Consider the following 18,359-nt stretch of genomic DNA (forward strand, 5'->3'; position numbering starts at 1 on the left):
TACCACGAATAAAAACCTGGAATTAAAGTTTTTCAGCTCTACCAAGCATGAAGTGGTAGGAGGGATGAACAGCAAATCCAGTCAACCATGACAAGTGCACCTCCTTCACTTGACCAGTAGATTTCCCCCAAAGAGACCACCCTTTATTCTGCTATTTTCTATGGGAGCACAACATTAGGGTGGAGTAGCCGGGAGAAAGATTCTGAGTTGGGAAAGACATAATGCTAAACTCAGTTCTATCTTTGAAATATCAGAAACAGACTGTTCTAAACCAGTTATGATGCCAGTTTTCAGTAACTCTAGTCATGAAATGCCCAACCCTAGTAGTGTTGGTATACCAGATCTCCCCTCTGGAGACGTTGAAGCTAGAAATTCCAGTGAGGGGGACTCTCAGGAAAATATAAAGGGATCTGAACACTGTTGCCAAGCAACACTATTAGAACAGAGATCAGAATATATGTAGCCGGTCATCTCATCTCATCCAGAGAAAATTGCATTTGGAGTCAAGGAGATAGACCAGATGACCTCTAAGTGTTCCTTCCAGCTCCAACATTCAGTAAAGTTTCCTGAGAAGAGGAAGAGAGATAATAGTAAGGATATCCACAAGCCCAGCTGGAATGGCTCAGTTGGTTGTGCATTATCCAGAGCACCAAAGGGTTGTGGGTTCGATCCTGATCATGGATATGTACAAAAGGCAACTGATATCTCTCTCTCTCTCTCTCTCTCTCTCTCTCTCTCTCTCTCTCTCTCTCTCTCTCTCTCTTCTCTTCTCTTCTCTCTCCCTCTCTCTCTCTCTCTCTCTCTCTCTCTCTCTCTCTCTCTCTCTCTCTTTCTTTTTCTCTCTCTCTCTCTTCCTTCCCCCTTCCCTCACTCTCTCTTCCTAAGCATATCCTTGGATGAGGATTAAAAAAAAAAAGAATAAGCTATTAAAATAAGCTATTCTTAGGCAGCTAGAGAATAATGGAAAGTTACCATACTAATGGTCACCCAATCACAAAGCAATCTTCCCCTTCTCCAAGCCTAACATGAAAGAGCATAGATTATTTGGTGCCTTCAAGGGTCCCATAAAAGGTCTCTTGCCACAACATCCCCTCTGTGCCCAGAGGGCTATTCAAGAAGAAGCCTAAAGGAAATCTCCAAGATGGTCCCTGCTCTGTCTGTCTCTATCATCTATGCTTTCACAAAGGGCCTAGTAAACTGGAAAACCAAAGAAGTGGATAGTACAGGATCAAAAAAGTCACCCTTCTCTCACATAACCTCCATTCCTGATCTGTTGCCCAGCCCTAAAGTCTGCAGGCAAGGCTAGTTCAAGGGTTAAAAGACTGAGATTTTTCCTCCTATTCACCAAGTACCACTTTAGTGCCACTCGAGTGGCTCAAGCAATGCTAGGAATGGCAGGAGAATAAACAGTCCACACAGCTCCTGTTAAAGTTTAGCTGAATGCAGACTCAGAAGCCTTCAAACACTTCAAGGAGCTGGGCTTTATGTCTGCTGACATGGATGGTGCTATCAATGACCACTTGATTACCTTTCCCCTGACCTATTTAGCTAGGGCTAAAAAACCAGAACACTGAAGAAATTTTACCAAAATTGACCCTCTAAATAAGAAGAGTAAGAGAGAGAAAATTAAGAACTTTTCTCTTAAAACAAGCTATTGTTATAGGTGGCTAGAGAATAATGGATAGCTTACAGACTACTGGTAAAAACCACCTCTGCCACTCACCCCCAGAGCAATCTTCCCCTCTCCAAGCCTAACATAAGAGAGTATAGATTAGTTGATCCTGGCCTTGCTACTGAAATGCTGCATCATTCTAGCTTAGCCCCTCCCTATCTAAAGGTCTCAGTTTACCCATCTATGCAATGAGAAGAATTGGACTTGACAGTTGTAAAGAAACTTTTCTACTCAAGCAAACCAAAAACTCAAGAACACCTTGAAAATCCAAAACAAACTCTTTTTAGAGAATCCAAGAATATCCCAAAGACTTTGTGATCTAAAAACAGCTCTAGTTACTTTGGCTTAATGGATAGAGCATTGGCTTGTGGACTGAAGGGTTCTGGGTTCAATTCCGGTCAAGGGCACATGCCTGGAGTTGTGGGCTTTATCCCCAGTAGGGGGTATTCAGGAGGCAGCTGATCAATGATTCTCTCTCACCATTGATGTTTCTATCTCTCCCTCTCATTTCCTCTCTGGAATTAATAAAAATATATTCTTTAAAAAAAAGAATGTGATCTAAAAACAGTTAAAGAAGGTAGGAAGGGGAAAAGGGTTATTTGTTTGATTTTTTTTGGGTGTGTGTGTGTGTGTGTGTGTGTGTGTGTGTGTGTTTTGTTTGTTTGTTTGTTTGTTCGTTTGTTTGTTTTGCAACTTTCTTATGATCACCAGAAAGTGTTGAACGCACTTTAAGTTTTCCATTCTGACTACTAAAGCAGACCCAGGAAACTGGCAATTAAAAAGAGAATTTCAGCATTGGCAGGGAGAGGGTGCAGAGGGGCATGTTTTAACAGATTTAAGGGAGACTGGACTGACTGTAGGAGACAATTGGCTGCAAAAGTTAAAACCACTCTGGTCTGACTGTAGATATGGTTTATATGAATGAATGGATTTGGTTTTTTAACCATCCTTTCCTATCTATCATTACTCCAGAAATAGCCTAAAGTGATACTAGTGAAGAAGGAGCTAAGAACAGGGGCATTTTCTACCTTCATTAAAACGGCTAATATCACTTCTCAGACTTTTGGCTAAGATCAAGTGTAGGTATCTGTTCCTATCAGTTTAACATTAAAGCTACTAGCTAGTGCACAGAGAACTAGGGTGTGCCCCTGGACACCTCAATATTGAGATGAGGAATGAGAAAACAAGAGGTACCTTATGGTGCCCCTAACTCTCACCAGGAAACCACACAAATGCCAACATTGGTTACTTTGCCCAAATTATCTACTTCCTTTTATCTGAGGACCATGAAAGTCTGAAAAAGGGTGGCAATTTTCTTTGGGAAAGAGAGGGGACTCAACTTCAAGAACCTAGTCATTGAGTCAGAGTAGAAGATCAATGTGATCAGCATCACAAAGCCTGGACCCCAAGGTAGGTTCTTTCATGTAGACCTAAATAACCTCATTAGTTGAGAGATAGAGTGATATTAGATAGTTGCTGAGATCCCTCTCAAGTTAAGAGTCTATGGTTTTCACAGGCATGATATAGTTGTTTCCCCTAGAAGTTGACCATTCCTTGAGCAAAACAGTATGAAAAATTATCCAAATCATCCAGTCCATCAAAATTCAGTCCTCTCCTTCTAGCCTGATTCAAGTTTTAGTCAATCTGTATAAAAATGCCTTCAGTATTCAGGTATATTCAGTACCATAGGCTTGACCTCAAACAGCTCCTATTCATCCTTTTGCCTAAGGATGGAATGGTTAAAGGCCACTTTGAGACAATTTCTAGACCCATCAAGTTGTGTTTCAATGTAATATATTGCAGAATTAAAAATGAGAAATGGCCCTGGCTGGTTTGGCTCAGTGGATAGAACATCGGCCTGCAGATTGTTCTATTCCAGTCAAGGGCACGTGCTGGGGTTGCAGGCTCGATCCCCAATAGAGGATGTACAGGAGATAGCTAACCAATGTTTCTCCCTCATCACAAATGTTTCTATTTCTCCCTGTCCCTTCCTCTCTGAAATCAATAAAAATAATTATTATAAAAATAATGAGAAATGCCTCTAGAGAAGGGAGGTAATGGGACAATCTATTCTCAGAGATCCACCCACCTATTTAGGCGAAGTCACACCTTAAAAGGATTCAAGGAGTCAACCAAAAAGATAAACCTAAGAAGAAGCTTCTGGAAGGTTCTTTATAATCCTCTGTCTTGGCAGAGACAATGGTATATTTCCCCCTCTCTTTTCAAAACCATTCTCTCTCACTTTGAGTGTGGTGGGAGGGCAAGTGTGAAAAAGCCAGATGTCATAAAACCACAAGCAATTTAAGAGAGAGAAATAGCAGAACTGTGGTAGGCAATTAGACATGAGAAGAGCAAGGACGGTGGGCTAGGTACATTAAATCACCAGAGTGAAAAGCCCTGGAAGCCTAGCAACAGACAACTGTAGGGTGGGACCTCGTCCTTAAGTGACCTTTCCTCCCCTAGCATATATGCTAGTCATTACATTTGCACCCCCTGACCTTTCCTCCCTAGAAATAACATCTAGGCCTCAGTTGTATTGACATTTCAGCTCCAGGCTCAGAAAAGCAATAAAACCAGCCAAGGCTGACTTCAGGATCTAGATCCTGAAAAGACACACCTGGAAAACTGCTGAATATTCTAATGAGATCTTTCCCTAGGACCTCCCCTAAAATCTCTACACTTACCCTTACCCTTCCCCCACAACCTCCCGCCATGGGATGTGGGATGGAGGATCCAGTAGCAGTCTCTCTGGGGAGCACACCCACATCTTTGCCTTTGTCTTTCTTTGCCTTTGCCTTCCCCCTCCCCATTCCCCAGGTGCATCACCTTTACCTTCCTAACTTCTAAGTTCCACGGGCCCTTCCTTTGCCTCTATAACTTATTTCCTAGGCCCATGTCTTCTATAAATTACTTCTTTTACCTCTGTGATTTTATAAATAAATGGTCTCATAGTTTGAGTCTTGGCTCTGAATACTTTCTTAGCCAGAACTCAAGGGTTTCAGCTGAGGAGGTTGCTGAAACCAGGTCTGATCTGACCCCACTGGTCTAACACCTGGTGCCATTCCTGCTACCACCAATAGAACCACATACTTGTTGAAAACTTAGTGTTTTTGAAGGACAGGGTTTAGTAAGGGCAAGAATGACTTAGCAGTAAGTCTGGAATACAGCAACGTGGCAACCAAAGCTCAGCACACACCCGATGAGCTATACCCCCCTAGCCCCTCTCATCCAGAGACCCCTAGCCATTCTCAAGGCTACTAGTCACTATCTCAGCTCTACAAAGATCAGGCAGTCCTAGGAAGAGGGTTCCAGGAGAAACTGCATAGCCTAGGTCAGCCCAACAAGCTGCTTGGCCTAAGGGACTCAAACTAGGGTGGTCAACAGGCCTTCCTGAGCAAGGGAAGGGCCCCAGCAGCCATTTGTCATGACTTGCACAAAAGCAAGCAGGGCTCATTATTCAGACAGACTCCTCATCTGCTCCTCCCTTCTGGGCATCCGGCCCCCTTAGGCCCCACTCCCAAGAGGCTTCAGTTCTTTTCATAATAACCAGTGGGATGAGACCAAATCCTAGAAGCTACCACCGCTCTAGAAAGGTGTGACCCCCCAGGAGGGAATAATCTACACAGAACAGTCCAGAGGGGAAAGGAAGAGCTAGAGAGCCATTAAATAATGGGAAGGGCAGGGATTTGGGGAGGAGGAAGCAACCAGTCTTCTTTTCCCCTAGGAATTGGGCAGACCTCCAGCCCTCAGGCTGGTGCGTAGTGAAGTGTTATGACTACTGCGTAAAATCAAGCAGCCTCCAAGAGTTCCTCCACAACTCTATCCTCCCCTACTAGTGGGAAACAGCTGAGGCTGCCTGGGGAGTCTATGGGAAAGATAAGTGCCGGTGCGGGGATCCACCCTTAACATCTCCCTCCTCCTTGCTTCTCAGTTCCCAGGGCCCCTCCTACACAGTGGCAGCCTCGCCCAGAAGGTCCAATTCCTGGACTGGGGGACGTGTTCTCTGGACCAGTCTTTTCCCCCCACTCCCTTGGCCTGTCAGGGACAAAAGGAGAACTTGGGCCCCCAGGAAGCATTCCCTACTGTCGCATCCCAGAAGTAGGGAACTGGAGTCTAAAAACCAGGCCAACCCCGCCCAGTCCACGCTTCTAGTCCGGGACCACCTAACCCCCCACCCCCACACGAGGGCGCGACATACCAGATCTCCACTCCCACCCCTCCCCACTCCAGGCCTGGGTTGAGGGCGCGGCATCCCGAGCAGACGGGTGGCTGGCCAAACCCCCTTCCAAGCTATCAGCGAGGGGCTACAAGGGTCAGCTAGAGCCTCTGGGGCCAGCAGCGCCCACCCCCCGCACTCACCGTCTTGGGCATGGTGACGGCAAAGGCGGTTGAGTTGGCAAAGTTTGGCTGGGAGCTGTAGGACAGCGTTGAACGCGCAGTACACAGGGCTCGCACTCTGGGGACTGGGGGCTCGGAATGAGTCCCTCGGTAGCCTCGGGGCAACTGCTCAGCTTCCTGCTAACGGGCCACGACTTCACAAACCCCACCCAGGAAAGAGCCGCCCCCGTTGTGCCCGCTCCTTTATGTGACCGGGCTTCCGTGCTGCTCCCCGCCCTTGCGCCCGCCTCCCTGCCGGCCGCCTGGCCCCGCCCTAGCCCGCCACAACGACCTAGCCCGCCACAACGACCACTTGGAGGCCGGACTGGGCTTGGGCTTCCCAAGGGAGAGATGCCCATCCCCCACCCAGCCCCACCCTGCTCCTCTCCCATCCCCTTCACAGCCTTTAGCCCCAAGTATCCGAGCCATCCAAAGGAAGTCCCAACACTGGGCCGCACCCTGGCAGAGATTTCAGCAGCCTCTGACTGCAACTTTCCACTGATGGTGATCTCGCCACCTATCAAAATTTCTTGTTCCCTTTCTAGACAGTTCTGACTTTGAAATTTCTTCCTGTTTGTATCTGAACTCTTTTTTTCTGCGTCCTCTGCCTGCGAATCTCACATCTGCTCCCTGGGGCCACACAAATTCCCTTCTGTCTGTAACAACTCTTCAGAGATCTGGAAAACCCATGTCCCTCTGAAACTTTTTTTTTTTTTTTTGGCTTGGCTAAACTGCCTCAGCTCCTTCAACACTTCACCCATTATCTTCTGTAGGACTCTCCTGATAGCTTGGAGGGGGGTTTGGCCTTTTTCCCATCGTATTTCCTCCTCATCCTTGCTCAATTTCATTTTCTTCAGAATTAGGCTTCTCCTGTCCTCTACTACTTCCTTTCCTTCAAACCCTGTCTCCACCTTCTTTAAATCAATATCCCGATTCTTTAGCCTGTCCCCCAACACATTCACCTATTTACATGATTCACTTTTGGTTAAGGCTAGAATTCCCCAAGGTTAGAGACACTCCTAATTCATTTTCTTGAGATATATCTGCCAGCACCTTGTCTACTTGTCAATATCACAGAATCCCAGGACAGCAGTTTCTAGACTGTAGCAGTTAACTGGTTGTCTGAGTTTTCGTTTGAAAATGACTGGCCATGGTCCTTTTTTTCTGCTATCCACTGGCAACTTGATAGATTAAATAGAGAAGGTAGACTGGAGACGGGGATGGCAGGACACACACAAGCTTTATTGGAGGGAAGGGTACCCCTGCCGGCTGCTTCCATGGAGAGGAGCAGAAGAGAGCACCTTTAAGGATAGGGGGCAGGGCTTAGGGCACTCAGCACACACTGATTGGTGATTAGGTATTTGGCAGGTGCTGATTGGTGGTTCAGAGCTCAGGAATGTCTGGCTGCAGGTGGAGTTTACGTCTGTCCATCAACTGGAGAAAGGGAGGATCTATCATTCCAGGCTTCTGGTAATATTTTTTAAAAATTGAGAGTCTGGCTTGTATACATGCATATAAGTACAACCAATGGACACAAAACTCTGCGGAGGGAGGGTATGTACGGGAGGGGGGGGGCATTGGTATATGTACAAAAATAATAATCTAATTTAAAAAAAATAAAAAAAAATAAATAATTAAATAAATAAATTTAAAAAAAAAAAATTGAGAGTCCGGGCAAGGTCAGGGGCGAAGGTCGGTCTTCTGTATCTACTTCCAGCTGAGAAGGGGCATAGTCTCTTAAGGACGTCTACCCGGGGTCTCAAAGATTCTGGTGTTCGGTTCTGAATTCAGTGCCAGATCTCTCCCACCTTCTGGTTGGTGAACGCCTGCATTCTATTCTGCAAGAAACTAGTGAAACAACGCATGAGACACGGGGCAAAGAGCAAGATTAAGCATATAGATACCAGTGGGCCTAATAGTGGGAGGAGCCATGGGGTATGTGAGCAAAAAACAGGTAGTACAATATTTTCCGTGCTGGATGAGGGGTGCAGCAGCATGATTTCCCCAAGAAACTGGTTGGTGACATCTTGAGAGCGATCCTGTTGAGTCACTTGGGAGGTAAAAGCTGATCCTGAGGCCGCCACGGCATCACTTGCTTGGTTTTGCTGCTTTTCTGGGCCTGGAGCTGAAAGACAACCTGGGGGGTAAGATTCTTGGGGAGGTAAAAAAGTGGGGCTCCTTGGTGTAGCCCGGATTCCAGTCAGGACCATGGGTAGAAGGTCCGGCCAGAAGCTGTAAATTTCTAGAGAGAGAGTTTTAGTTAGGTGGTCTTTAAGGAAGCCGTTGCTCCTCTGGATCTTACCGAATGAATGTGGGTGGTAGGATATGTGCAGTTTCCAGGAGATGCCAGAGATTATGTGTGTTATCAAGATCTCAGCCACAACCTCAGCAGTTTCCTTTCAAGTAGGGAAGGCCTCTACCCACCCTATCAGGGTGTCTACCATGGTGAGCAGGTATTTGGTCTTCTTGTGGGAGAGGCATAAGGGTGAAGTCTACCTGCCAGTCCTGCCCTGGGAGGTGTCCCCTTCATTTGATGGGTAGGAAAGTTGGGGTGCATTCCTCCCTGGGATGAGATAGCTGCACACATGGAGCAGGAAGAGCAGGCACTCATGACTACCTCTTGCAGTGTGGGCGAGGTGAAGAGTGATGAAGGCCATCTCCAGGGTCCATTCCAGTGTTACAATCGTGTAGGTGGCTTTCTGACGTTCCTGGGGGTCTAGACACAAGCTTCCATCCACAAACAGAGTTAAATCAGGATTAGAGGGAGGAATCTGAGAGTCCCGTCCAAGGTTCAGTGAGGGCCTCTGATGACCTCGGGGCAGGAATGCTTTGCTGTAGTTTGGGTGGAGGCAGCAGGAAAGAAAGTGGCTGAGTTCAGGGCTGGGGACTGGGTTAGGGAGCTGTCAGAACTCTTGAGGAACAGGAGATGGAGTTCCTGCATGTGAGAGAGTGCAAGGAGAGATAAGGATCGGTGTGACAGAAGACCTGTAAGGGTTGCTAGAGGCAAATCTTCTGGGCCTCCTTGATGAGAACAGCAGCTACAGCCAGAGCCCAGAGGCAGAGTTGCAGTCACCAAATGGGATCAAGCTGTCAGGACAGGTAGGCTATTAGAAATGTCTGAGGGGAGAGAGAGAGAAAGAGAGAGAGAGAGAGAGAGAGAGAGAGAGAGAGAGAGAGAGAGAGAGAGAGAGAGAGAGAGAGAGACACCAGAAGGGTGTCCTGGAGTTAGAGAAAGCTTGGCAAACAAGGGAGGGTGAGGAGACCTGGTATAAGGGCTTAGCTAGGGGAAAAATTTGGGGTCCAATGATGGAGAAATCCTACCAGTGGAGGCCAGCTGTATGCCTCTGAGATGTGTAGTGCTGGGTTCTAACAAGCATTCTTGGAGGTCTCTGGGTAAGGCCTGGCCAAACAGGTGACTGTCTCTGAACCCCTGGGGCAGGATTGTCCAGGTGAGTGGGAGACAGATCTAGAGCTGAAAGATAACTGAGACCTAGATGTTATTTTTAGGGGGGAAAGAGTAGGGGTCTTAATTGCCTCACTAGTGATATGAAAGGGGAGAATAGGTTACCATTGGAAGTAGGTCCTTGTTTTTCCAGTTTTGCCCCTTGCTGGGCATCCGCATGTTTCTTGTAGCTCCTGAGACAGGGTTTCAAAGTAGGTAGAGCAGTGGTTATGGGGTCAGGTAAAAACTGATTATTGACGCTTCATCTACGTTGGGTGAGAGATAGATTAGAATACAGGTTCCTGTCCAGCTGATGGGGAGACAGATGTATGAGTTTTCCCCACAGAGGAAGAAAAATCCCTGATGATGGAGACAAGCTGATAGGTGTAAGGAGAAGAGGTGGACTAAAGGGTATGAGATTCTTTTTTCTAGTTCCGCACTCCAAGCTGAGAGAGTAGTTACCATGACGCTACCAATAAGGGGTGACAGATGAGTGATTGAGACTGTGTTGCAGTGAAAGTGTGAGGGAAAGGGGAAGGAGAGGAGTAGTGAAAGTCAGGGACCTGGATGGTTGGATAAGAGGTTAGAGACTGTGAATAGTCTGGTTTAGCTTAAGAAGTATCCAGCAACCTTGTCCTGTCAGACTTGGAGACTGAAGCTTCACTTTCTTGCTTCAAAAAGGGGAAGGAGGCGGGGGAGGGAGCAGGCTCCTCAGCTGTTTCCAGGTTAGCCAGGCCCTGGAGTTTTTAAACTGCCTGCATTCTTCCTAGATATAGAGGAGATAAGGAGATAAGGCACTTGCAGTCATAAGAATGGCTGGAGAGAGTGAAACTGAGGTAGGTGACTGTGGTTTGAGACAACTGGGTTTTATGAAGGGTTGCACAGTAGCCCTGGCAGGGTACCGAGGTAGAATGAGGAAAGAGTGAATGGGGAAATTTGAGGTGGCTAATGGCTGTGAGACTGATCTGTCAACCCCCATAACCTTTCGCATGGAGTAGAACAGAGTTTTCCTGGCCAGGGGCCTGGGCTTTGGTAGAACGTAGAACTTACAACGCTAGCCGAGTAGACAACGCTAGCCGAGTAGACGAGAAAACTCTGAAACCCTTCAAGGTCAAGGGAACCGGGGTGGGGAGTGGGGGGATCCCTGAGGCCTACCGGTAAGGAAGCGATGAGATTTCCATGTGTCCTGGTACTGCAGGGTTCCAGAGGTGTTCTGAACCGGCCAATCAACTCAGGACCCTGGATCACAAAGGATCATCCACGTTCACCCGAGTCTGAGGCACCATCATGATAGATTAAATAAAGAAGGTAGACCGGAGACCAGGATGGCAGGACACACACAGGCTTTATTGGAGGGAAGGGTACCCCTGCCGGCTGCTTCCACGGAGAGGAGCGAAAGAGAGCGAGCAGCACCTTTATGGATGGGGGCGGGGCTTAGGGCACTCAGCACACGCTGATTGGTGATTAGGGACCTAGGAACTTAGGATATTTGGCAGGTGCTGATTGGTGGTTCAGAGCTTAGGAAAATCTGGCTACAGGTGGTGTTTACGTCTGCCCATCAACTAGAGAAAGGGAGAATCTATCACAACTGTTCTGCGAATCCTTTGTGACGTAGAGCACTACATACCTCAGGGATGATGAGCCAACTTGAGGCAATCGAAAGGATATTTGAGAGGTGTAGTCAAGACACCTGGCTTCTAGTCATAGCTTTGGCATTAACTGACTGTATGGCCTAGTCAACTCCCTTCACTTCTCTGGACTTGAGTTTCCCCTTCAAGCCCAGAGAAGAAGGAGCTAGACTCCTGGATTTCCAAGGTCCTTTCCTGCTCTGACATTATAAAATTATGGGAAAGGGAATAGAGTCCCTGGGAAAAACATATGAGTTTATCAGGGTTGCTTAAAGACTTGTCTTATATTTGTACTCAGCAATCAGTAGTCCTATTTCCTGCTTTTCTGATTCCCAGTGTCCATGAGTCAGTGTGCCTCAGTTTCTCTCCTGGCTGCCATGATTCATTGACATGTGCTGAAGTCCATCTCCTTGAGCTGAGCAGTTGACCTGAGGAAGAGCAGCACTCTTCAGAAAGCCTCAACAACAGGGGTAGCAATGGCATCCAATCACATTCTTTAGCATTACCATGGCCCTTTTCTCCCAGAAGTTCAAAGAGCTCACTGATTCCCTCATTTATTTTCTCCTAGAGCCCACAAGGGCCTGGAACTATGCTAAGTGCCTAAAGGGTGAAGGGAAGTTTATTAAAGTCTCCAACTTTCATTATCCATTCTGGAAAGTGGAAACCCCCTGTGTGTCATCCCCCCCCCCCCCACACACACACACACACACGAGACAGAGAGAGAGAGAGAGAGAGAGAGAGAGAGAGAGAGAGAGAGAGAGAGAGCTGGTTAAGGAGTGCCAAGCAACTAAACACACTACTAAAAGGAAATGGCGGGCACTAGAGTTCAATTGGGTGATGGGAGGTCAGATGGTGGGGAAGGTAATGAAGTTGGATGGAAAGAGGGGCTGAGAAAGAGGAATGTGTTTAGCACTCTGGGGATGAAAAGGGTGGGATTGGAAGGAAATTATAGACTATCAGAGACTGTTTACTCCAGCCTCCATTAAGGTCAAGGAAACTGAAGATCAGAAAAAGGAAGGATTTACGAAGATGGAGCTACCAATGTGGAGAATGGATTCAGGAGGTAATAGAGAATACAAAGAGTTCAGTGAAACTATTGAAATAATAAAAGAAAAAAATTGAAGACAAGAATAAGAGATATTCTCTCACTTCACCAGATAGAAGCTGGTTATGGTGATTATGGTCAAGTAGCTGTATATTGCTTGAAGGTTACACTTAAAATGCTATGGCTAAGAGGGACCCATCTCAGAACATAGGAATCTATGGGTTTGTTCTCTTGTTCTTCAAGATGGCCAGGGAAACACACCTTTGTTTCCTACCTTAAAAAAAATACACTTCATGCCTATATGGCCAGAACTTCTTATCTCTACCCATCTCACTCCTTACCATGATCTCATGTGAAGTGAAAGTTAGCTCAGTCTTCCTAGGATCACAGTAATCTCTACAATTAGATTTAAATATGGTGAGATATATGACTGTGTTTGCAGAGATAAAACATGGGATTAAGGGCTAGACACCCCCACATATGTCTGCTACCCTCGGTGAGGAAAGTAAGAGGTATGAAGACATTTGGGTTTTCAGAAGAGCTGAATTCAGAGTGGTCAAGGAGTAAAGCTAGATGAGGGCCAGTATGAGCAGAGAGTGGTACAGAGACATTCTGGAGCTGGATTCCAAGGAAGCTGGGGGCATCTAAATCAGGGATTAGGAGATGCAAAAGGAGAAGATTTTACATAAGTTTTAGGGCCAGGCATGGGGTCCAGATGAAAAGACTCAGAATTCCTAGGGGGTTGAGACTTTTCTGGAGCTGCAGCAAGTTTGAGTGTCAAAGTCAAAGAAATAGCAAGCAGAAAATGCATAAGGCTGATTTATGTGAAAGCCTATGCCAAACTCAAGAGAGAAATGAGATTGAATTTGTAATCACCTCCAACCTAAGACGTAAGTTCACTACAATCAAGAAGCTTCTGCTTTCTAAATGGCATTCCTCCTTCAGAGGACACAATAGTTCAGGAGAGGCAATACCTGAGAGATATTGGATAGGAAATAGTTCTGAATCCCAGGGATACTTTGGATAAAGAAGCACTGCCTCCAAACCATTGGATGGTAACAATTTTTTAAATCATATTTTAATTTTCAATTACAGTTGACATACAATATTATATTACTTTCAGGTACACCCTAGTGATTAGATATTATATAACTTTCAAAGCAATAGAGAGAGAAACATCTATGTGAGAGGGAAACATCATTTAGTTGCCTTCCATACATACCCTGACTAGGGAATGAACACACAACCCAGATATATCTACTGAACGGGAATCGAACTGGAAATATTTTGGTGCACGGGAGGATGCTCAACCAATGAGCCATGCTGGCTGAGTGTTGATATTTTTTTTTAAGAGTTGAAAGGAAGGGAGGGAGGAAAGAGAGAGAGAAAAAAAAACATCGATGGGAGAGAGACACATCAACTGGTTCCCTCCTGCACATGACCCCACCAGGACCAGGAATCAAACCTACAGTTATGTGCCCTGAATAGAGAATCAAACTTTAAACCCTAGTGTGGAGCCCTAGCTGATTTGGCTCAGTGGATAGAGTGTTAGTCTGCGGACAGAAGGGTTTGGGGTTCGATTCTGGTCAAGGGCACATGCCTGTGTTGTGAGCTTCATCCCCAGTAAGGGACATGCAGGACACAGCCCACTGGTGGGTCTCTCTCATTGATGTTTCTATCTCTCTCTCCCTTTCCCTTCCTCTCTGAAATCAATAAAGATATATATATATATATATATATATATATATATTAAATAAAATAAACCCTTCAGTGTGCAAACCAATGCTCTAATCATTGAGCTACACCTCTTAAGGTGCAATTTGTACTTTTAATCCCATCACTTTGTTCATCCAACCCCCTTCCCCCTCCCATCTGGCAACCAACAAAATGTTCTCTGTATCTCTGAGTCTGTTTCTGTTCTGCTTGTTTGTTCATTTTGTATTTTTAGATTTAATTGTTGATGTATATGCATTTATTACCATTTTATTGTTCATATTATAATTTGTGCAGGGGGAGGGGGGGTGGTTGTCTCTCAGCCCAGCCTGCACCCTCTCCAATCTGGGACCCTTTGAGGGGTGTTCAACTGCCTGTTTAGACCCGATTCCAGTGGATCTAACATCACTCTCACAATCCAGGACTGCTGGCTCCCAACTGCTCGCCTGCTTGCCTTCCTGATTATCCCTAACTGCTTCTGCCTGCCAGCCTGATCATCCCCTAACCACTCCCATGCCAGCCTGATTGATGTCTAACTTCTTCCCTGCCAGCCTGTTTGCCCCAACTTCCCTCCTTTGCTGGCCTGGTCACCTCTAACTGCTCTCCCCTGCAGTGTTGATTGCCTCCAACTGCCCTCCCTTTCAGACCTGGTCCCTGTCAATTGCCCTCCCTTGCAGGCCTGGTGCCTCTCAACTGCCCTCTCCTGCTAACCATCTTATGGTGGCCATCTTGTGTCCACATAGGGGCAGGATCTTTGACCACATGGGGGCAGTCATCTTGTGTGTTGGAATGATGGTCAATCTGTATATTACTCTTTTATTAGATAGGATAGAGGCCTAGTGCATGGGTGAGGGCCAGCTGGTTTGCCCTGAAGGGTGTCCCAGATCAGGGAGGGGGTTCCCTTGGGGCATGGGATGGCCTGGGCAAGGGGCCTGTGATGGTTTGCAGGTCAGCCATGCCCCCTGGAGACTCAAGGGGAGGCCCTGGTATCTGGAATTTATTTACCTTCTACAATTGAAACTTTGTAGCCTGGAGTGGAGCCAAACCCCCTGCTCGCTCTATGGCTGCCTTCATTTCTGTTTGCATTTGTTTACCTTCTATAATTGAAACTTTGTATCCTTGAGTGGAGGCATAAGCCAGCCAGGGCAGGTGGAAAACTTGGCTTCCTCTGTTTCCGGGGGCAACCCTAGCCTCTTCTCTCCAGATCTGGGGGCTACCACCATTTTTCTTGGGATTTATCTTCTATAATTGAAACTTTGTAGCTGAAACTGGTTTGGCTCAGTGGATAGAGCGTCAGCCTGGGGACTGAAAGGTCCTAGGTTTGATTCCAGTCAAGGGCATGTACCTTGGTTGCAGGCACATCCCCAGTAGGGGGTGTGCAAGAGGCAGCTGATCGAAGATTCTCACTCATCGATGTTTCTAACTCTCTATCCCTCTCTCTTCCTCTCTGTAAAAATTCAATAAAATATATTTTTTAAAAAAGAAAGAAACTTTGTATCCTTAAGTGGAGGCCTAGGCTGGCCAGGGTGTGTGGAAAGCTTGGCTTCCTCTATAGCTGGGAAATCCAAGCCTCTCAACTGCTCTCTGTGGCTGCAGCCATCTTGATTGAGATTAATTTGCATACTCACTTTCATTGGCTGGTGGGTGTGGCTGGTGGACATGGCTTGTAGAGGGGTGATGGTTAACTTGCATATTACTCTTTTATTAGGTAGGATGTTTGATCATTTGTATCTTTTCTTCTTTTATTATCTTAATAAATTTTTATTATTCAGATTATTATAATTGTTTCTCCTTCTTCCCCCCCGCCCCCCACCATAGCTCCCCTCCACCTGGTCCCCACCCACCCTTTGCCCTTACCTTCTCCCCCCCTCCCCCCTCCCTCGCTGTCCTCATCCATAGGTGTATGATTTTTGTCCAGTCTCTTCCCGTACCCCCCCACAGACACCCCTTTCCCCCTGAGAATTATCAATCCCCTCCCATTCTATGCCCCTGATTCTATGTTTTAAAAATTTTCCCTTTTATTGATTTTTAGAAAGAGAGAATGGAAGAGGGATAGAGAGACAGAAACATCAGTGAGAGAGAAACATCATCCATAGGCTGCCTCCAGCATGCCCCCAACTGAGGATGGAACCTGCAACCCAGGCATGTACCCTGACTGGAAACTAGTGACCCTGGTTCATGGGTTGACAACCATTGCACCACACCAGTGATGCTTTTCTCCGCCCCCCCCCCCCCGCCTCCACACAGTCTCCAAAACTTTTTATTTTTAGAGTCTAACCTTGTTCTAGGAAGTACAAAGTACATTGTTTGTAGGCATTGGACAAAAACTGCCCATTACTCCTGACATTAAACATTGAATGCAATCATTAAGGAAAATAACACATTAGCATTTACAGAATATACTTAGAAATCCATGGATCCCAGTGATTAGATTTTAGTCAGGTCTGCAAGGAACAGAACACAGAGGCTGAGAAGCACATGTTTTCATAAAAGACACCTAAATGGTATGCTCAGGGTGACTAATCCTAAGGATTTCAACACAATACAGTTTTCTGCAGAGACAACGATTTTCAGTTTCTAAAGAGCATTCACTTCTGACACCTCAACTCCTGACTTCAGTGGCTGCACACTGTGGGGCAGGTGAAGAACGTGTCAAACAGGAAGCTGCTCTTCACACAGTAATAACAGAAGATGTGCTCACCGCCGATCGTGTTGGGCATGGTGGGCCACTCCCCTCACAGAGAACACTGCTTGCCGCTGCTGGCCAAGGAGCTGTCATTGTTAGGAGCACCGGAGAGAGGGATGCACTGCAAAGATAACTTGGCCTTCAACTTTTTGGTGTTGATGAGTGTAAGAAAAAATGAGAAACTCAGTGAAGCCATGCCAGAGAAGCTCCCTGTTCATGTACTCCAAGCCAATCTCACACACGTGCTGGGACTTGCAGAACACTGAGCGAATGCCTAGCAGGCATTCCATCAAAGTTGCAAATTTGCCCTTCTAGAGGAAAATCAATAAGTTAATCAGGCCCCCTAATTGCACAAGGACCACCACAAAGTTCAGACACTGTTTGGCTTTCCCAAATGAGGCTAAATGATGGTTTCGAAAAAGATCGTAGCAGCGTTCTTCTAACCACTTCCCGCTGATCATGCAGGCATTGTACCAGCTTCTGGTTCTTACTCGGGGGCTGGTATCTAAGGGTCATGGAGAAATTGTTTTTATACTGAATATTTAAAATTGTCTGGCCCACAGTGGCGTTTTTTTGGAGTAAACGGTGAATCACAACAAGAAAAGGAGGGCTGTCAGCTCAGGTTTAAAGTGCGCCAGCAGCCCTGGCTGAAACCCATGGAAGCACTGAGTGACCTGGGACCAAACCAGCTGCTTCAGGGCCTTGTTCAGTTCCAAGTGACTGATTCTCAACATCCTGTGTGTGCCCTGTACTTTCTCTTCTCTGGAAGCTATGTCTTCTCCAAAGAGCTCAGTTCCCCCTTTCTGGAGCTCCATTAAGACTTCTAAGCTCCCAAACCGGTTTGGCTCAGTGGGTAGAGCATCGGCCTGTGGACTGAAGAGTCCCAGGTTCGATTCCAGTGAAGGGCATGTACCTTGATTGTGGGGGGTGTGCAAGAGGCGGCTGATTGATGTCTCTCTCTAATCGATGTTTCTGGCTCTCTATCCCTCTCCCTTCCTCTCTGTGAAAAATTAATAATATATATATATATATATATATATATATATATATATATATATATATATATATATATATATTTTTTTTTTTTTTTTTTTTTTAAAGATTTCTAAGCTGATAGCAGTGGGGATTTTGGCTGTAAGTACTGTGAAATCCTTGCCTCATGCTGGTCAGGAGCTTAGGAGTCAGCAACATGCCTCGCTCCACCGAACTTTCTCTGAAACATGCTTTTCTTCTTTTTAAAGATGACACTTTAACAGTCCAGGTAATACTGGTTTGGTGGGAGTGAACTCCTTTCTATTTTTCTTGTCTGGGAATCTCTTTATCTGTCCTTCGATTCTAAATGATAGTTATTCTGGGTATAGGAATCTTGGTTGTAGGTCATTGCTTTACATCACTTTGAATATTTCTTGCCAATCTCTACTGGCCTACAAAGTTTCTGCTGAAAAATCAGCTGACAGTCTTATGGAAGCTCCCTTGTAGGTAACTAACTGCTTTTCTCTTGCTGATTTTAAGATTCTCTCTGTCTTTAACCTTTTGCATTTTAATTATGTGTCTTGGTGTGAGCATATTTGGGTTCATTTTGTGTGAGACTCTCTGCACTTCCTGAACTTATATGTCTATTTCCTTCACCAGGTTAGGAAAGTTTTCAGACATTTTTTAAAAATAGGCTTTCTTTTTGTTTTGTTTTGTTTCTTTTTTAAATTTTATTTTATTGTTTAAAATATTACAAATATTAGTACATATATCTCCTTTTTTTCCCCATTGACCTTTCCCAGCCTCCCCTACTTCCTGTCACA

General features: G+C 45.9%; 1 protein-coding gene and 1 pseudogene across 2 annotated transcripts in view; both read right to left on the bottom strand.

The window, feature by feature from the left end:
• The window catches only part of MSN (moesin), a 73,676-nt gene extending 67,408 nt beyond the window's left edge, over positions 1–6,268 (bottom strand). The window contains exon 1 of the mRNA XM_084869645.1: positions 6,032–6,268. Coding sequence (XP_084725771.1) covers positions 6,032–6,043 — 12 coding nt within the window. The 5' untranslated portion in view covers positions 6,044–6,268. The remainder of the gene's footprint in view (positions 1–6,031) is intronic.
• A 10,186-nt stretch (positions 6,269–16,454) lies between these two features.
• LOC311614848 (peroxisome biogenesis factor 2-like) lies at positions 16,455–17,378 on the bottom strand (annotated as a pseudogene). The gene has a single exon. The product of its transcript is annotated as a peroxisome biogenesis factor 2-like (transcript).
• Positions 17,379–18,359: the final 981 nt, after the last annotated feature.

Source organism: Pipistrellus hanaki (assembly GCF_964339955.1).
Source record: "Pipistrellus hanaki genome assembly, chromosome: X".
In the NCBI taxonomy this organism is placed as follows: domain Eukaryota; kingdom Metazoa; phylum Chordata; class Mammalia; order Chiroptera; family Vespertilionidae; genus Pipistrellus; species Pipistrellus hanaki.